We start from the raw sequence: 14,063 nt of genomic DNA, 5'->3' as shown, positions 1-14,063 counted from the left end.
CCTCCCGAGTAGCTGGGACTACAGGCACATGGCACAATGCCTAGCTAATTTTTCTATTTTTTCGTAGAAACAGGGTCTTGCTATGTTGCTCAGGCTGGTGTCGAACTCCTGGGCTCATGTGATCCTCCTGCCTAAGCCAAAGTGCTAGGATTATAGGAGTGAGGGAACCTTGCCAAGTCTATTTTTGAATGCTTGAATGAAGTGAGTTTTTGCTGAACTAGGTATTTGCAAGATACCTATATAAGAAGAGGCTAAGATCATGTTTCAGGCTAGCAGGAACTTATCTTGTGATTCTGAATGGGAAGGAAATTATTTTAGCCTTTACTTGTCTGTAATCAATGTAGACAGGTAACTGTAGAACTGTTATGGTGTATTTTTCTTATTTCTCACCTCCAATCTCATGCCTTCTCTATAGCCTGCAAATATAACTTGCCTGTGTATTTGATTTTCCATTTAGGCTTTTCTCTGCTTCATGCATCCAACTCAGGACCACAGAAGGTCATGATGCCATACTTTGCGCACTACTCCCATTATTGCAAACAAGAGCTTTGGTTTCATTCTTTACTGGTTGCCCACTTTCTTTAGAGAATTGTACTTACCTTTCTCTTTTACAGCCATGACTTTCCTCTCTCTGCTTCTGCCACTGTCCTATTTGATCTTGACTGTACCTGAAGCCATCCAATCTAGTTTATGGATTGGGGTTTGGGATATTTACTAGTTTCTTTGAAGATAGAATCTGTATGTTGAGTCTTTGCTTGTTTTGGAAAGGGATGAGTTCTGAGAAGAAAAAGATCCAGATTTATTCTGCCATGTCCAAACCAGAAGTATACTTTTTGCTGTTTTCCCCCAGTGGTTTTGTCCTTCATAATTGCTACAAATAAGTTCTTTTACCTAGCAGAGGGAGAGAGGTCCAGAGTGGTAATGTCACCTGTTCTTATATCAGGGAATAAAGTAAAGATATTGAGGTAAATGCAGCGAGACAGTTAATAAGTATAGTGTGGTCAAAGGCGTGGGAAAGTCCTTACTTGGACAGAGGGAACTTAGCAGAGGGTAAACGTGTAGAACAAGGTCTGTTTCTTCTTTTTGAATAAATAAGTTAATTTAGAGGATTGATTCTTTTCCTCCTTGGACGTTTCTTTGCAGGAACTCATGCAGCTAAAATCTGGGGCCAATGGAACAGCCATTACGGAGTTCATCCTGCTGGGCCTGGTGGAGACACCGGAGCTGTGGCCAGTGGTCTTTGTGCTCTTCCTCTTTGTCTACCTGGTCACAATTGGGGGCAACTTCAGCATCCTGGCTGCCATCTTGGCAGAGCCCAAACTCCACACCCCCATGTACTTCTTCCTGGGGAACCTATCGGTGCTGGATGTTGGGTGCATCAGTGTCACTGTTCCCTCAATGTTAAGTCGTCTCTTGTCCCACAAACATACAATTTCCTATGGAGCTTGCCTTACACAACTCTTCTTCTTCCATTTGCTCGTTGGAGTGGACTGCTTCCTGTTGACCGCCATGGCCTATGACCGATTCCTGGCCATCTGCCGGCCCCTCACCTATAGCACCCGCATGAACCAGAGGGTCCAGAGGATGTTGGTGGTTGTGTCCTGGACTTGTGCCTTCACCAATGCACTGACCCACACTATTGCCTTAACTACTCTCAATTTCTGTGGCCCCAATGTGATCAATCACTTCTACTGTGACCTCCCACAGCTCTTCCAGCTCTCCTGCTCCAGCACCCAACTCAATGAGCTGATACTCTTTGCTGTGGGTTTCGTGATGGCAGGTACCCCCATGGCCCTCATTGTCACCTCTTATGCCCACGTGGCAGCTGCAGTCCTGAGAATCCGCTCTGCAGAGGGCAGGAAGAAAGCCTTCTCCACATGTGGTTCCCACGTCACTGTAGTTATCATATTCTACGGTTCAGGTATCTTTAACTACATGCGACTAGGTTCAGCCAAGCTTTCAGATAAGGATAAAGCCATTGGAATCTTCAACACTGTCATCAACCCTATGCTGAACCCAATCATCTACAGCCTCAGGAACACTGATGTGCAGGGCGCCCTCTGGAGGATGCTCAGGGCGGTGCGGCCACTGGCTTGAGGAGGTCTCAAGTACCCTTCTTCCCTGTGTCTTTTTGGACTAAAGGAAAATTCTTCTAGAACCAGGGACTAGGACAAAATGGTCCAGAACTATTTCTAGCTCCTTGAGTGTGAGGACGACTTTTTGTTAGAGGATAATAGTTATTGTTTCTCAAAGAAGTCCTGGACCAATAGTAGGCAATAGGTGTATAGATTCTGCCAGGACAGCCCCTTTGAGAAATTACAGCTTGATAGTCACTGTGTCCTCCCTTTTCTGGGTAGAAGTGAAACCTAGGAAGCTGTGAGTGCTTACAGGTTCATGTTTCAGAGGGAATGACTCTTTGACTGGTTATAGCCTGGATTCCCAGAAGTTCCCCACTCATATTTTTCCCTCAAGTTCAGGTATGGTTGGTCTGTTTATAAAACATAGACCTAGACATCAGGGTTATTTCATTTGTCCTATCAGTACTCTATAAACAAAAAACAAAACAACACACACAAAAAAGTGCTCTTTCCTGTTACACCAAGCTCCCATAGGATATAGAGGGGACAGATGGGAAGCTGCATGGTCACGCATTCTGGAGATCATGATACCGCATGCAGCCCATGACCTGTTTTTAAGTGTTAAAACTCCAATCACACATATCATGCATCTTGATGCAAAAATGAATTTTCCTCACCTGTCCTTCCCTATATGTTTGAAATCTTTTAAAAAGATAAGAATTTATAATCTGGGCTGGGCATGGTGGCTCACACCTGTAATCCTAGCACTTTGGGAGGCTGAGGTGGGAAGATGGCTTGAGGCCAGGAGTTCGAGACCAGCCTGAGCAACATAGTGAGACCCTGTCTCTACAAAAAATAGAAAAATCAGCTAGGTCTGGTGGTGTGCATCTGTAGTCCCAGCTGCTCAGGAGGCTGAGGCAGGGAGATTCCTTGAGCCCAGGAGTTTGGGGTTGCAGTGAGCTATAATCATGCCACTGCACTCTAGCCTGGGTGACAGAATAAGACCCTGTCTCCAAAAATAAAATAATAAAATTGCATTAAATTTAATTTAAGTAAAAAGGAATGTATAATATAGACATTATTTATGTATTTCAAAAATTCTCAGACTACTCAATATGAAATTCTTCTCTGAATTCTCACTCTTAGTCCCCAAACCTCCTAGATGAGACAATCTATAACTGCAAATGCTTGTCATATGGTGATGCCTCACCCTAAATATCCCTTATCAGTAGGGGAGTATGGCGCTGACGTAGAACATTATCTCATCTTGCTGTTTATCAGCCTTCAGTCCGCTCAACATTAAGCTATAAATTCCTTCTAGTTTCTCTTTTAGGACAAAGTGTCCATTTATTGTCAACTGTACTGTGCCGCTGATGTTTCCTGATTCATTTCCCTAAAATTTTTTTTGACCAGCACCTGTGACTTGGCTTCTCCATAATATTTTAAGGGGACAAGGAACTGGAAGGATGGGGTAAAGTAGAGATGAAGCAAAGTGACACAAAAGAGGGAAGCAACACAAGATAGTAGGTGGAGAGTTAGTGGGAAAATAAAGATGAAAGACGGGAACACGGAGAAATGGGGTAGAACTGCAAGCAGAGGGGGTCAAGAAGGAAGGATGGAGGTGTTAGAGAGAACCAAATGGGGTACAGAGATAGAGTGGGAGATGAGAAAGAATGGAGGGATTGGATAAGATGCCCTGAGACTCTTACAGGATCAGCGGAAGAAAGTGGGGGATAACATTAGTGGGTTAGGGATGGGAGGTGTGGGCTTCCCATTCTGTGTCGTCCAGCAATAACCAGCTCTGGCAGCCCTGACGCCCCCGTTGGAGCCCATCCTATTTACTAAGAAGGAAATAATATTTTAAGATTTGCTAAAGGTGCTAAAAAGTGCACAGGGTACTCATTTTCAATTTCTCTAAACAGAGATGCTCCCAGAATGTCAGGAAGGTTTATCAGATGGGAAAAGACAGGAGAAAAGGAGTGCGGAGTACTGTATTCAGCTGCGTGCGTTCTAAAATGTCATCAAAATGTGTGACTAACTGCCCAACTTACGCCCCCTGCCTTTGGGGCCACGCCATGCCTGCTAATATCATCAACAGATAGAGCAAGGATGGCTCTTTCCTGATGCTTTTTCAGTGACCAGATGCACTTCAGGGATACACAGAGCGAGCTTCCTCCAAGGGTCAAGAAAACTGCTGGGGGAAGACCTGTGATGTGGTTCTCACCTCATCACTTCTCCCATGCACAATGTTCTTGACATTGAGGAAGTTCATTACCTCCTCTGGGCCTGTACTTGGCAGAAGGCACAAGGTATTCATTAAGGTTCTCCCACCACTAATGTTCTCTGATTCTGCTAGTATGGATGGATAGAAAGACTCTCTTTGTCCGGAGTTACCACATCTTCCACCATCACTCCTCCTGCCTGCGAGCACCGAACACCACAGCAAAACAGAGCTTACTGTTTACCTCCAAAGGCCCCCGCCTCTAGCATTTTTCCATCCTGTTAGTCGTCTCAAGCCTTAGGGGATGGTTTTGTCTTGGCATCATCAGGAGGGTAGAATGGAGCAACTGGGTTCAGTATCATAGAGAATGACCAAGGACACTGATTCTCAGCTCTCTGTTCACCCTCCAGGATCACAGGGTTTCTTTAACAACGTGGGAGATTCCTTCTCCTTTGGAATTTGTCTTCTTCTTTTTTTTTTTTAATTCCAAACTGGAAATCTCTTTGCTACTTGAAAATTCCATGATACATGTAATATATCATGTTATGAAAGTCCAAACAATACAGAACATCATCATCACCCTTCTACACCATCCCCACAATAATCCCATAATTTAAAAGTAATTATTGTTAATAGTTTGGTGTTCAGCTTTCCAGACAAGTGAACACAAACACACACACTCACACATTCAAAACCATACTGTTTTGTAATTTACTTTTTCTGTCCACATTACATAGTATAATTCTCACATGTCAGCCAACAGATATGTCTTATCCTTTTCAAAGTTTGCATAATACTCCATTCTGTGGATACATTATAATATATTTAACCAAATCCCTATGGATATAATTTATTTCCTATTTTTGCAACTTCTAATAATACTGAGATTAATATTTATATTATCTTTCCATACATCTGAAATTAATCTCACTGGCAAAATTCATGAAAGTAATTTGTGTTATGTGTGTGTGTATATGTATGTATGTGCATGTGCACTAAAGGAATTACAAATGCAAAGTTAAAATTTGGTAAGTATTCTGCCTTTCTATTTGCCAAAAAATTTGCATCATTTTACATCCTGATTGGCAGTGTGTGAGAATGACAGTTACTTCATATCTTTGAATTCACTGGCTGTTATTAATATACCTTTGTATCTTTAAAAATGAGATAAAATATTGAATTATCTTTTAATTTGAATTTCTTTGTTTATGGTTGACTAGGTTTTTACATACAGTCATGTGTCATTTACTGATGGGGATACATTCTGAGAAATGTTTTGTTAGGTGATTGTGGTGGTGTGTTTGCACACACCACAGTGTACTTACACAAACCTAGATGGGATAGCCTGCTACACACCTAGGCTACATGGAAGAGACTATTGTTCTGACCACTGTTATGTGTGCAGTCTGTCATTGACTGAAATGTCATTATGTGGCACATGACTGTGTTTGTTATTTGTATTTCTTTTTTTTAATGTTTGTACAATATTTTAAAAAATTTATCATGCTGACACAAGAAAACCTCAGTAAGTTCTTCCCAAGTAGAAAGGGAATAGGCCAGGGAGGGGATGACCCACCCTGCCTTGGGGGAAAGGATGTTGGGGGAGAAATTATTAGTGGGAATAGGAGTTGGAGGAACACAGCCCTCAACCTTCCCACACCCTCTGCTCATTAATCTGTGACTTCCACCAGGGCTCTCACTTTCTAAGGGCCTGACTTAGGAAATCATGTTGGTAGGCAGCTTCCCAGGAGTCCTTCCAGCGTGACATAGCTCTTCTACCACCACTTCCAGAATCATTACAGGATCCCAAAGACACAGTCCCAATGGCCCCACTAACAAGCACCCAGAGAGAAAGCACCCCATTCTTGAGGGCTCATCAGCACACTGGCTTTGAAGAAGGCTTCTTCCTCTTCTTCTGGGGCCTCGTCCTCATCCCCAGGTCCAAGGCAAGTTCAGAAACTGGCTTGTCTCTGCTCAAAGCCGCTGGGTTGACATCTGGGAAAGAAAATCCCTGCTTTAGGAAGCCCATATCTTGTCCCCACCTGCACCTCTCCCCTCCCTGGGACTTTGAGGATAAGTGCAAGTCCTCGAGACCTCAGTCACCCACCAGGAAGTGGAGCTGCCTCACCTGCCCTAACCAGCTGCCCAGAAAGTCAGCACCGGAGGTGAAGCCTTTTGTGAGGTCTAAATACCAGAAAACGTGAGACGTGGCCGCCATCTGCGTGAAGGGCTTGAGAGGCTTCACTTTCCATATCTCTCTCCCTACACTACTCCGCTCTCCTGGGAGGGCTGATTTCTGAGCCCCCCAGAGGATAACACTGCAGGAAGAATAGCCCCATGACACAGAGGGTATCAGCTTGTTCCCCTCTCCTTTCTAACATACAGCTACTCGCTTGCTTTCTGGGCGGATAACTGGGTCCGCACAGCTCCTCACCTTCTTTCCTGAAGAAACCCCTCTGGCTTCCATGCCCCTTCCAGGGTGAGTATTCCCGGGAGTCCTTCCTCTGCTCTCACAAAACAGAGAAGGGGCTTCTGTCCGCAACAGCTTAATAAACCTGACTATACACAGTTCCTCAGATGCCCCTGAAAGGGAAAAACTAGGGGAAGGGCTGGGACTATAATCAAGAGGTCCTGGTTCCTTTTGTGGTCCCCACTGGCCATGTCCCCCTCTCGGGCGAAGCCTGCTCTCTGTCACTGAGTGTGAGGGGACTTGTGGAGTTCAGCTCACTGCCCACACCCGCTGCATCAGGCAGCCTAGGACTTTCTCTCCAGCAAAGCCCTTGTTGAGCATTTTCATCGCTGGGAACCTGAAGGGATGGGTTGGAGTTCCAGCATAGGGAGCTGTCACAGCTCAGTAAGGACAGCCTGGAGAGTGGTCATGCAGGAGAGCCTCGTGGCGACCCTGCCAGACACTTTGGATGGGATGTCTCAGGTGACCTGAGGTCATCTCAGTATCCCAGAGTTTAAGTGAGCTGCACCTCTAGCCTTCTGAGGGCTGACGGCAGCTGTTTCTTGGCTCTTCTGTCCTTGGCCATGATGTGCTTGTCTGTAAGGACCTTACTGTTTGGGGAGGTTTAAGTGAAAAACACTCCAGCATATGGATTGGTCCATGACCCCACTTGTCTATTAACCCTGCCACAGCCCTGCAATGAACCCCACAGCTCCTCTAGCTCATACTAATCCATAAAACCTAGGTCAAATCCCAATGTATCTATAAAGTCTTCCATGACAACTCTAGCTCATACTGATGCTCCCTTTCTCTGAAATCATACAAATATTAGAACCATCCATTTATTTATTCGAGAAATATTGGGTAACTACTATGTGTTTAGTATTATGATGAGCATTGCTATTGAGAAAATGAATCCAACATATGTTCTGTCCTCAAGTCCCTTACAGTGATGTAGGAGAGACAAGCTCTATAGAGAAATGACTGAGCTAGAAGGTAAACAGTCGTAAGTTCTAAAAAATAGTTTGTAGTGGTAGATAGGGAAAGACAGTGTGACAGAAAGAGAGAGATGGGAAATTTTCAAGGAAGAATAAATTCAGCAACTAACATTTGAATCAAGTCTTGAAATACTTGGTCATGTGGAGTTGGAGGAAAGCATTGCAGGAAGTAAAAACAGCAGAAGCAAGGGGTGGAAAATGCTAGAGTAACAACCTAATGCTTGAGTTAAAATGTGGGGAAATGGAATAGTGAACTGTTTTTAATATAACATATGTAAAGAGCTGTTATTCAACATTGACCTGTTGATTTGCAAAGCATTGATTAGTTTCCAAGTCTCTCAATGATAATCAGGCCTGAAGATGATTTCTGCCCTATCCCAAATCAAGTAATCCTGGAATTTTAAGGACATCTTAGAGAACGCCGCATCCCTGCAGTCTCCCCTCTGCCTCATTTGGGAGGTTGGTCATTGAGACAGCCTCACATTGGAGACGTCCTCTTGCTGTAATAGAGGGCCCAGTGAGATGCACTTTGTCTGCTTGAAACCATGGGTCAGTCTGTGGTCACTGCCTTGACCGCAAGCCTAGGTGGAGGGGTCTTTGTGGCAGGGGCTACATAACCTGGAAGGGCTCTTTTACATCCGGTAAGGAGAGCAGGGAAGAGGGGAGCAAGAAGCCATTATCACACCCCCCAGGTTGCAAATCTGTCAGAGGTTCTCTGTCCTGGCTGGACATTAGAACCACCTGGGAAGGTTGAATGATGTACCTATACCCAGGTGTCACCAATTAAGCCAATTCAATCAGGATTCTTGGTAAAAGACCTGAGAATCAGTATTTTCTTCTTAAAGCCTCCCAGGTGATTGCAATAATCAAGGGAGCTGAGCATCTCCTCTAACAGAGGGTCAGGAATTGTGGCTGGAAATACTGACCACCACACCTTTGCAAGATATCTTTAATTTCTGTAACTTTTTTGTGTGGTTTTTCAAATTGTCTCTTCTCCCTTCAGGATTACCAGTAAAAGAAAAATGAAAAAGGACTATGTCTTAATTTTAGAGAGTGGTGAGAAAGAGCTGGTGGTTGGAAGTAGCTGTTCATTGAAATTCTGAGACAACAGTGATCAGGTGGGTGCTTAAAAGAGTCCTGGTGCCTGCGTCTCACCTTCAGAGATTCTGACTTAGTTGGCTTGGGGGTGAAGTCCAAGCATCATGGTTGTCTAATGGTCCCACATAATTGCAATGGACAGCCAATCTTGAGACTCACTGCACTGTCCTTGATTCAAGGTTGTGTGTGAGTACATTTGCCTTGACTTCTCTATAGTCAGTGCAGTCTTCTTGCTCTTACAGACTCACCGAAATTCCTCACAATCCGCTTGCCCGGGTGGGGCTTCTCATTCAGTACTGCCTCCTCTGCTTCTCAGATCCAAACTGAGACCAGAGAAGATTAGGCCACCAATGTGTGCACTCAATTCCCATTTATATCAACAGGGATTTTAAAAAACTTATTTGGTGACCATATCCCCAGACAGTCATATCAGTCCTACTGCTACAGCACCTCTGATTTCTGGGATCTCCTTAACCACTCCTGTCCCTGAATTTCACAGCCCCTGCTCAGGTGATCATCACTCTTCCCCTTCTGTTAGAGTTACCAGACTCCAAATGCTTCCCATCCTCTGATTCCCAGCAATTCTGTGCAAGGGAATGACATTGCTCGCAATAAAGCTGTAGCCCTGCTTATTCATTGGGCAATAGAGACATTGATATTTTCTGATCCAGAGCTTGACATAAAATCTAAAAGATTTAATTCAATCTGGGTTTCCCAGTATATACCTTCTTCCTTTGAGGACGTATCCTTAGGGCCATTGGTCCATCTACCACGCCTGAGTCAAGGACAAGCGGAAATCCAGTCAGTGACTGTGCAATGCAGAGTCCCAACTCCACCTGTCAGCAGCCAACCCACAGGCTGTGCTTGCAAGTTTGACCTTACAGAGGAATAGCAGACAACATACATGAAATAAATAATTTCAAATTAAACAAAGTCCAGTATAAAGGCTTAAATAAGAATAATTACACTCGTGATTTATTGAACAAGGGATTTTAAATGTGTACTTCAGAGTAGGGTCCCTCACCTTGGAGAAACGTACTCAGCTGCTCTTTCTGACAGCCACAATCATGGGTATCTTCTCTCTGATTCTTGTCGTACCTTCACTTGATTTGCACTTATTTCTAGAACCCTTTAAACTCGGGTTATGTTTTAAATGCTTTCCAGTTTCTCTGGATTTCTATTTTGAAATCTGCTTTAGCTTCGGCTCATCCCTCAGAGAACAACGAGGAAATTCCACCTAAATCTTACTATATTCAAAGAGGATGCCTCTTTTTTTATCATTTTTAAACAAATTTTATTGTGTATATTTAAGGTAAACAACATGATGTCATGAGATACACACATACAGTAAAATGGTTGCTATAGTGAAACAAATCAACACACCCATCACCTCACACAGTTACCCAGTGGCAAGAGCAGCTGTAATCTATTCATTTCGCAAAACCCTAAATACACATTATTAACTCTGGTCCTCCTGTTGTACATTAGATCTTTTACCTTATTTTATTTCCCCAAGTATTGTGACCCACTCGGCTAGCAGAAGATGGGAGGGACAAGGTCGGGGTGGCATTGGGCATCGCACCCAAGAGCAGGGCTAAGGCATTGAGGTGGTGGAGATAAGTGCGTGAAGTATGGCCAGGGTTCTGGGAAAATGTTCACCTAGACACTGGGAACTCACCGTGGGGCTTTGAACATAAATGTTTAAAATATTTATGTTGAGTAAGTGAATGAGTGGACCGATACCTCCCCTGCTGGGACATTCCTTACAGGAACTCATGGAGCCAGAAGCTGGGGCCAACAGAACCACTGTTGCTGAGTTCACTCTACTGGGCCTAGTGGAAACAGAAGAGATGCAGTCTGTGGTCTTTGTGCTCTTTCTCTTTGCCTACCTGGTCACAGTTGGGGGCAACCTCAGCATCCTGGCCGCCATCCTGGTGGAGCCCAAACTCCACACCCCCATGTACTTCTTCCTGGGGAACCTATCAGTGCTGGATGTTGGGTGTATCACTGTCACTGTTCCCGCAATGTTGAGTCATCTCTTGTCCCACAAGCATACAATTTCCTATGGAGCCTGCCTTACACAACTATTCTTCTTCCACCTTCTGGCTGGGATGGACTGCTTCCTGTTGACCGCCATGGCCTATGACCGGTTCCTGGCCATCTGCCGGCCCCTCACCTATAGCACCCGCATGAGCCAGACGGTCCAGAGGATGTTGGTGGCTGCGTCCTGGACCTGTGCCTTCACCAATGCACTGACCCACACTATTGCCTTAACTACTCTCAATTTCTGTGGCTCTAAAGAGGTCAATCACTTCTACTGTGACCTCCCACAGCTCTTCCAGCTCTCCTGCTCCAGCACCCAACTCAATGAGCTGCTGCTCTTTGCTTTGAGTTTTTTGATGGCAGGTGCACCTGTGGTTCTCATCATCACCTCCTACATCCATGTGGCAGCTGCGGTTCTACAAATCCGCTCAGCGGAGGGCAGGAAGAAGGCCTTCTCCACATGTGGCTCCCACCTCACTGTGGTGTTCCTCTTCTATGGGACGGGTGTCTTCAACTACATGCGTCTGGGTTCAGAGGAAGCTTCGGACAAGGATAAAGGGGTTGGCATTTTCAACACTGTCATCAACCCCATGCTGAACCCACTTATCTACAGCCTCAGAAACACTGATGTGCAGGGTGCTCTGTGGCGGATACTTGTGGGAAGGCAGTCACTGACCTGAGAGGTGACAAGGTCCCTCCTTTCCTGCCTCTTCTGGACTGAGGGAAATTCCCCATTATGGCAGTAACCAGTAAAAATTAGTCAATAACCATTTTTCTTATCTCCTGATGCCTGAAGATCAGTGTTCTGTATTTGTCATATACAAATGTAGGAGACCCTGCATAATTCATTTCTTTATCACTCAACAAATATTTATTGAATTACTTCTATGATCCAGACAGTCTTTTAGAGCATGGATGAATGAAATAGAGAAAAATGTCTGCACTCATGCAACTCACATGCTATAAAAGTAGACAAAGTAAGCGTCACATGTAGTGTGTCACATGGTGATACGTGCTATGGAGAAAAACAAAGAGGGCGGATATGAAGTTGAGCACTGCCAAGCTAGCCTCCTGGGCAAGTGGCTGCCTTGTTTTCAGTTGTGCCCATTTTCTGGGCAGAGTTGAAGCCTTGCAGCCCCGTATGCCTGGGAAGCAATGTTTCACGGGGAAGGGCCACTTGGTTAGTCACAGCTGAAGTAACTAAGGATGTCACTGCAAAGTTTCCTTCTGGTGGGGATGTCAGATTCCCTCCAGATCAGAGTATGGAAAGTTTTTTTTAAACCGTGAGCCCAGTGCCAAACATTATTTCATTCAGCTGTTTGCCTTTCACCCATCAAGAAAATCAGTTTCTTCTCTCCACTACCACATAAGAATCCCACTGGATATTTGGGAGACAGATGGGTCTAGAGAGGAAAAGAGCCCCCCTAAATAAAACATTAATGCGTACATGATATATCTTAAAGTCAAGAAAGGGATGTTCCACTTTCATCCCCTGCCATGTCTTTTTCTCTTATTTAATGTGACCTTCCTCACACATATGATAAAGCCTTTGAAAGAGTAAGCATTTATACTCCATTTAGGTCCTTGGAATTTTCACTGTAGAGTACCCAACATAGCCTTTTCCTCCAAAGTCAGTCTTTTCTCTCCCAAAGCTCCTTGCTCGGAAAATACATATCTATAAATGTAGTTCTTGGAAGGAAATCTATCTTCTTTCGTTTTCTCTCTTTCTCTTCCTCTCCCTCTCTTGCATGGACTGAGATGATTATTTAAATTAAGGAACACAAAGGTGTCATATGCATACATTAAAACTTGTCTTTAAATATGTGTCGTGATCTCTACTTGAATTACTGTTCTCTTCTACTTCCCAAATGTGTTTACCAAGTACACACCACACCCTTTTTCCCTTTGGCGATGCCTCTTTCTGACCTTATGTTATCAGTACATCAGGACAGCTCCAACCCACAGTATTTCCTCCCCCTCGTGTTGATCCAGTCCTCAGCCCGTTCATTTCTGATTCTCTCCAGCCTCCCTGGGAAGGTTGCTCACCCTGTCCTGGCAATTCTACTGTATTTCTGCTGTATCATTCCTAACACTGTCCCCATGGCTGCACCTGGAGCTTGGCTTCTCTGTCATTTCCTCCTGGGGTCAAGGGACTGGAAAGATGAGCTGGGATGAGGAAGTGAAGCTATGAGAGTGGGAGGCAGGCAGGATTGGAGTGGAGCAAGGATGATGAAATGTGAGGACACAGGGACAGGATGGAGTAGAAAGGAAGGGTGGAAGTGAGGGAAAGGACACGATGAGAAAATGGGAGATCAGAAAGGAGGCGAGAAGTAGGAGCATCCAACAAGATGCTTCAGGAATGTCAATGACATGAAGAAATTGACATGCAATAAATGAAGAATGAGAAGGGGTGGGGGAATGAGAATAAAATTCATACTGTGGAATCGCCTCCCATCAGTGTGTGGCCATATGATAACCAGCTTCTGTACCTTTGACGTTATCGCTTGGCCTCATCCTTCCTACCAGGAAAAAAAAAATTGAGCTTAGGTTTTCCTGAAGGTGTAAATGATATAAAATAGTCTAGGTAGTCCTGCTTCCTCGGGCTAGGAGATGATTATAGAAGAACAGAAGGTAGGACTAACAGATGGGAAAGAGGCAGGAAGATGTGCCATCAAAGTCCTCAGCTTCCCTGCCTTTGGGGTCATGCCTGCCAATTTCATGTAGAGAACAGAGATGAAATATTTTACTCATGGGTTGCCAGACACCCCAGGATTAAAGAGAATGTGTTTCCCTAAAAGGAAAAATTCTTATGAACAAAAATCAGGGATATGCCACGGTGGGACTGCAAATTAGTACAACTCCTGTGGAAAGTAATTTGGAGATACCCCAAAGAGCTAAAAATAGAAAAACCATTTGATCCAGCAATCCCCCTACTAGGCATCTATCCAAAGGAATAAAAGACATTCTATAATAAAGACATCTGCACTCGAATGTTTATAGCAACACAATTTACAATTGCAAGGATGTGGAAACAACCCAAATGCCCATCAATACATGAATGGATTAATAAAATGTGGTATATGTATACCATGGAATACTACCCAACTACAAAAAACAATGGTGATCTAGCACCTCTTATATTATCCTGGATAGAGATTGAGCCCATCCTGAAAAGT

General features: G+C 44.2%; 2 protein-coding genes across 2 annotated transcripts; both read left to right on the top strand.

Moving 5' to 3' along the window:
* Positions 1–1,149: 1,149 nt before the first annotated feature.
* Positions 1,150–2,097, top strand: LOC138392321 (olfactory receptor 3A1). The gene has a single exon (XM_069483093.1). The coding sequence runs from the start codon at positions 1,150–1,152 to the stop codon at positions 2,095–2,097; it is 948 nt and encodes a 315-aa protein (XP_069339194.1).
* Positions 2,098–10,610: 8,513 nt separating this feature from the next.
* Positions 10,611–11,567, top strand: LOC138392541 (olfactory receptor 3A2). The gene has a single exon (XM_069483386.1). The coding sequence runs from the start codon at positions 10,620–10,622 to the stop codon at positions 11,565–11,567; it is 948 nt and encodes a 315-aa protein (XP_069339487.1). The 5' UTR covers positions 10,611–10,619.
* The last annotated feature ends 2,496 nt before the right edge of the window (positions 11,568–14,063 follow it).

The sequence above is a fragment of the Eulemur rufifrons genome, chromosome 9, assembly GCF_041146395.1.
Source record: "Eulemur rufifrons isolate Redbay chromosome 9, OSU_ERuf_1, whole genome shotgun sequence".
Classification (NCBI taxonomy): Eukaryota; Metazoa; Chordata; class Mammalia; order Primates; family Lemuridae; genus Eulemur; species Eulemur rufifrons.
This window is presented reverse-complemented; position numbering and strand designations above follow the sequence as displayed.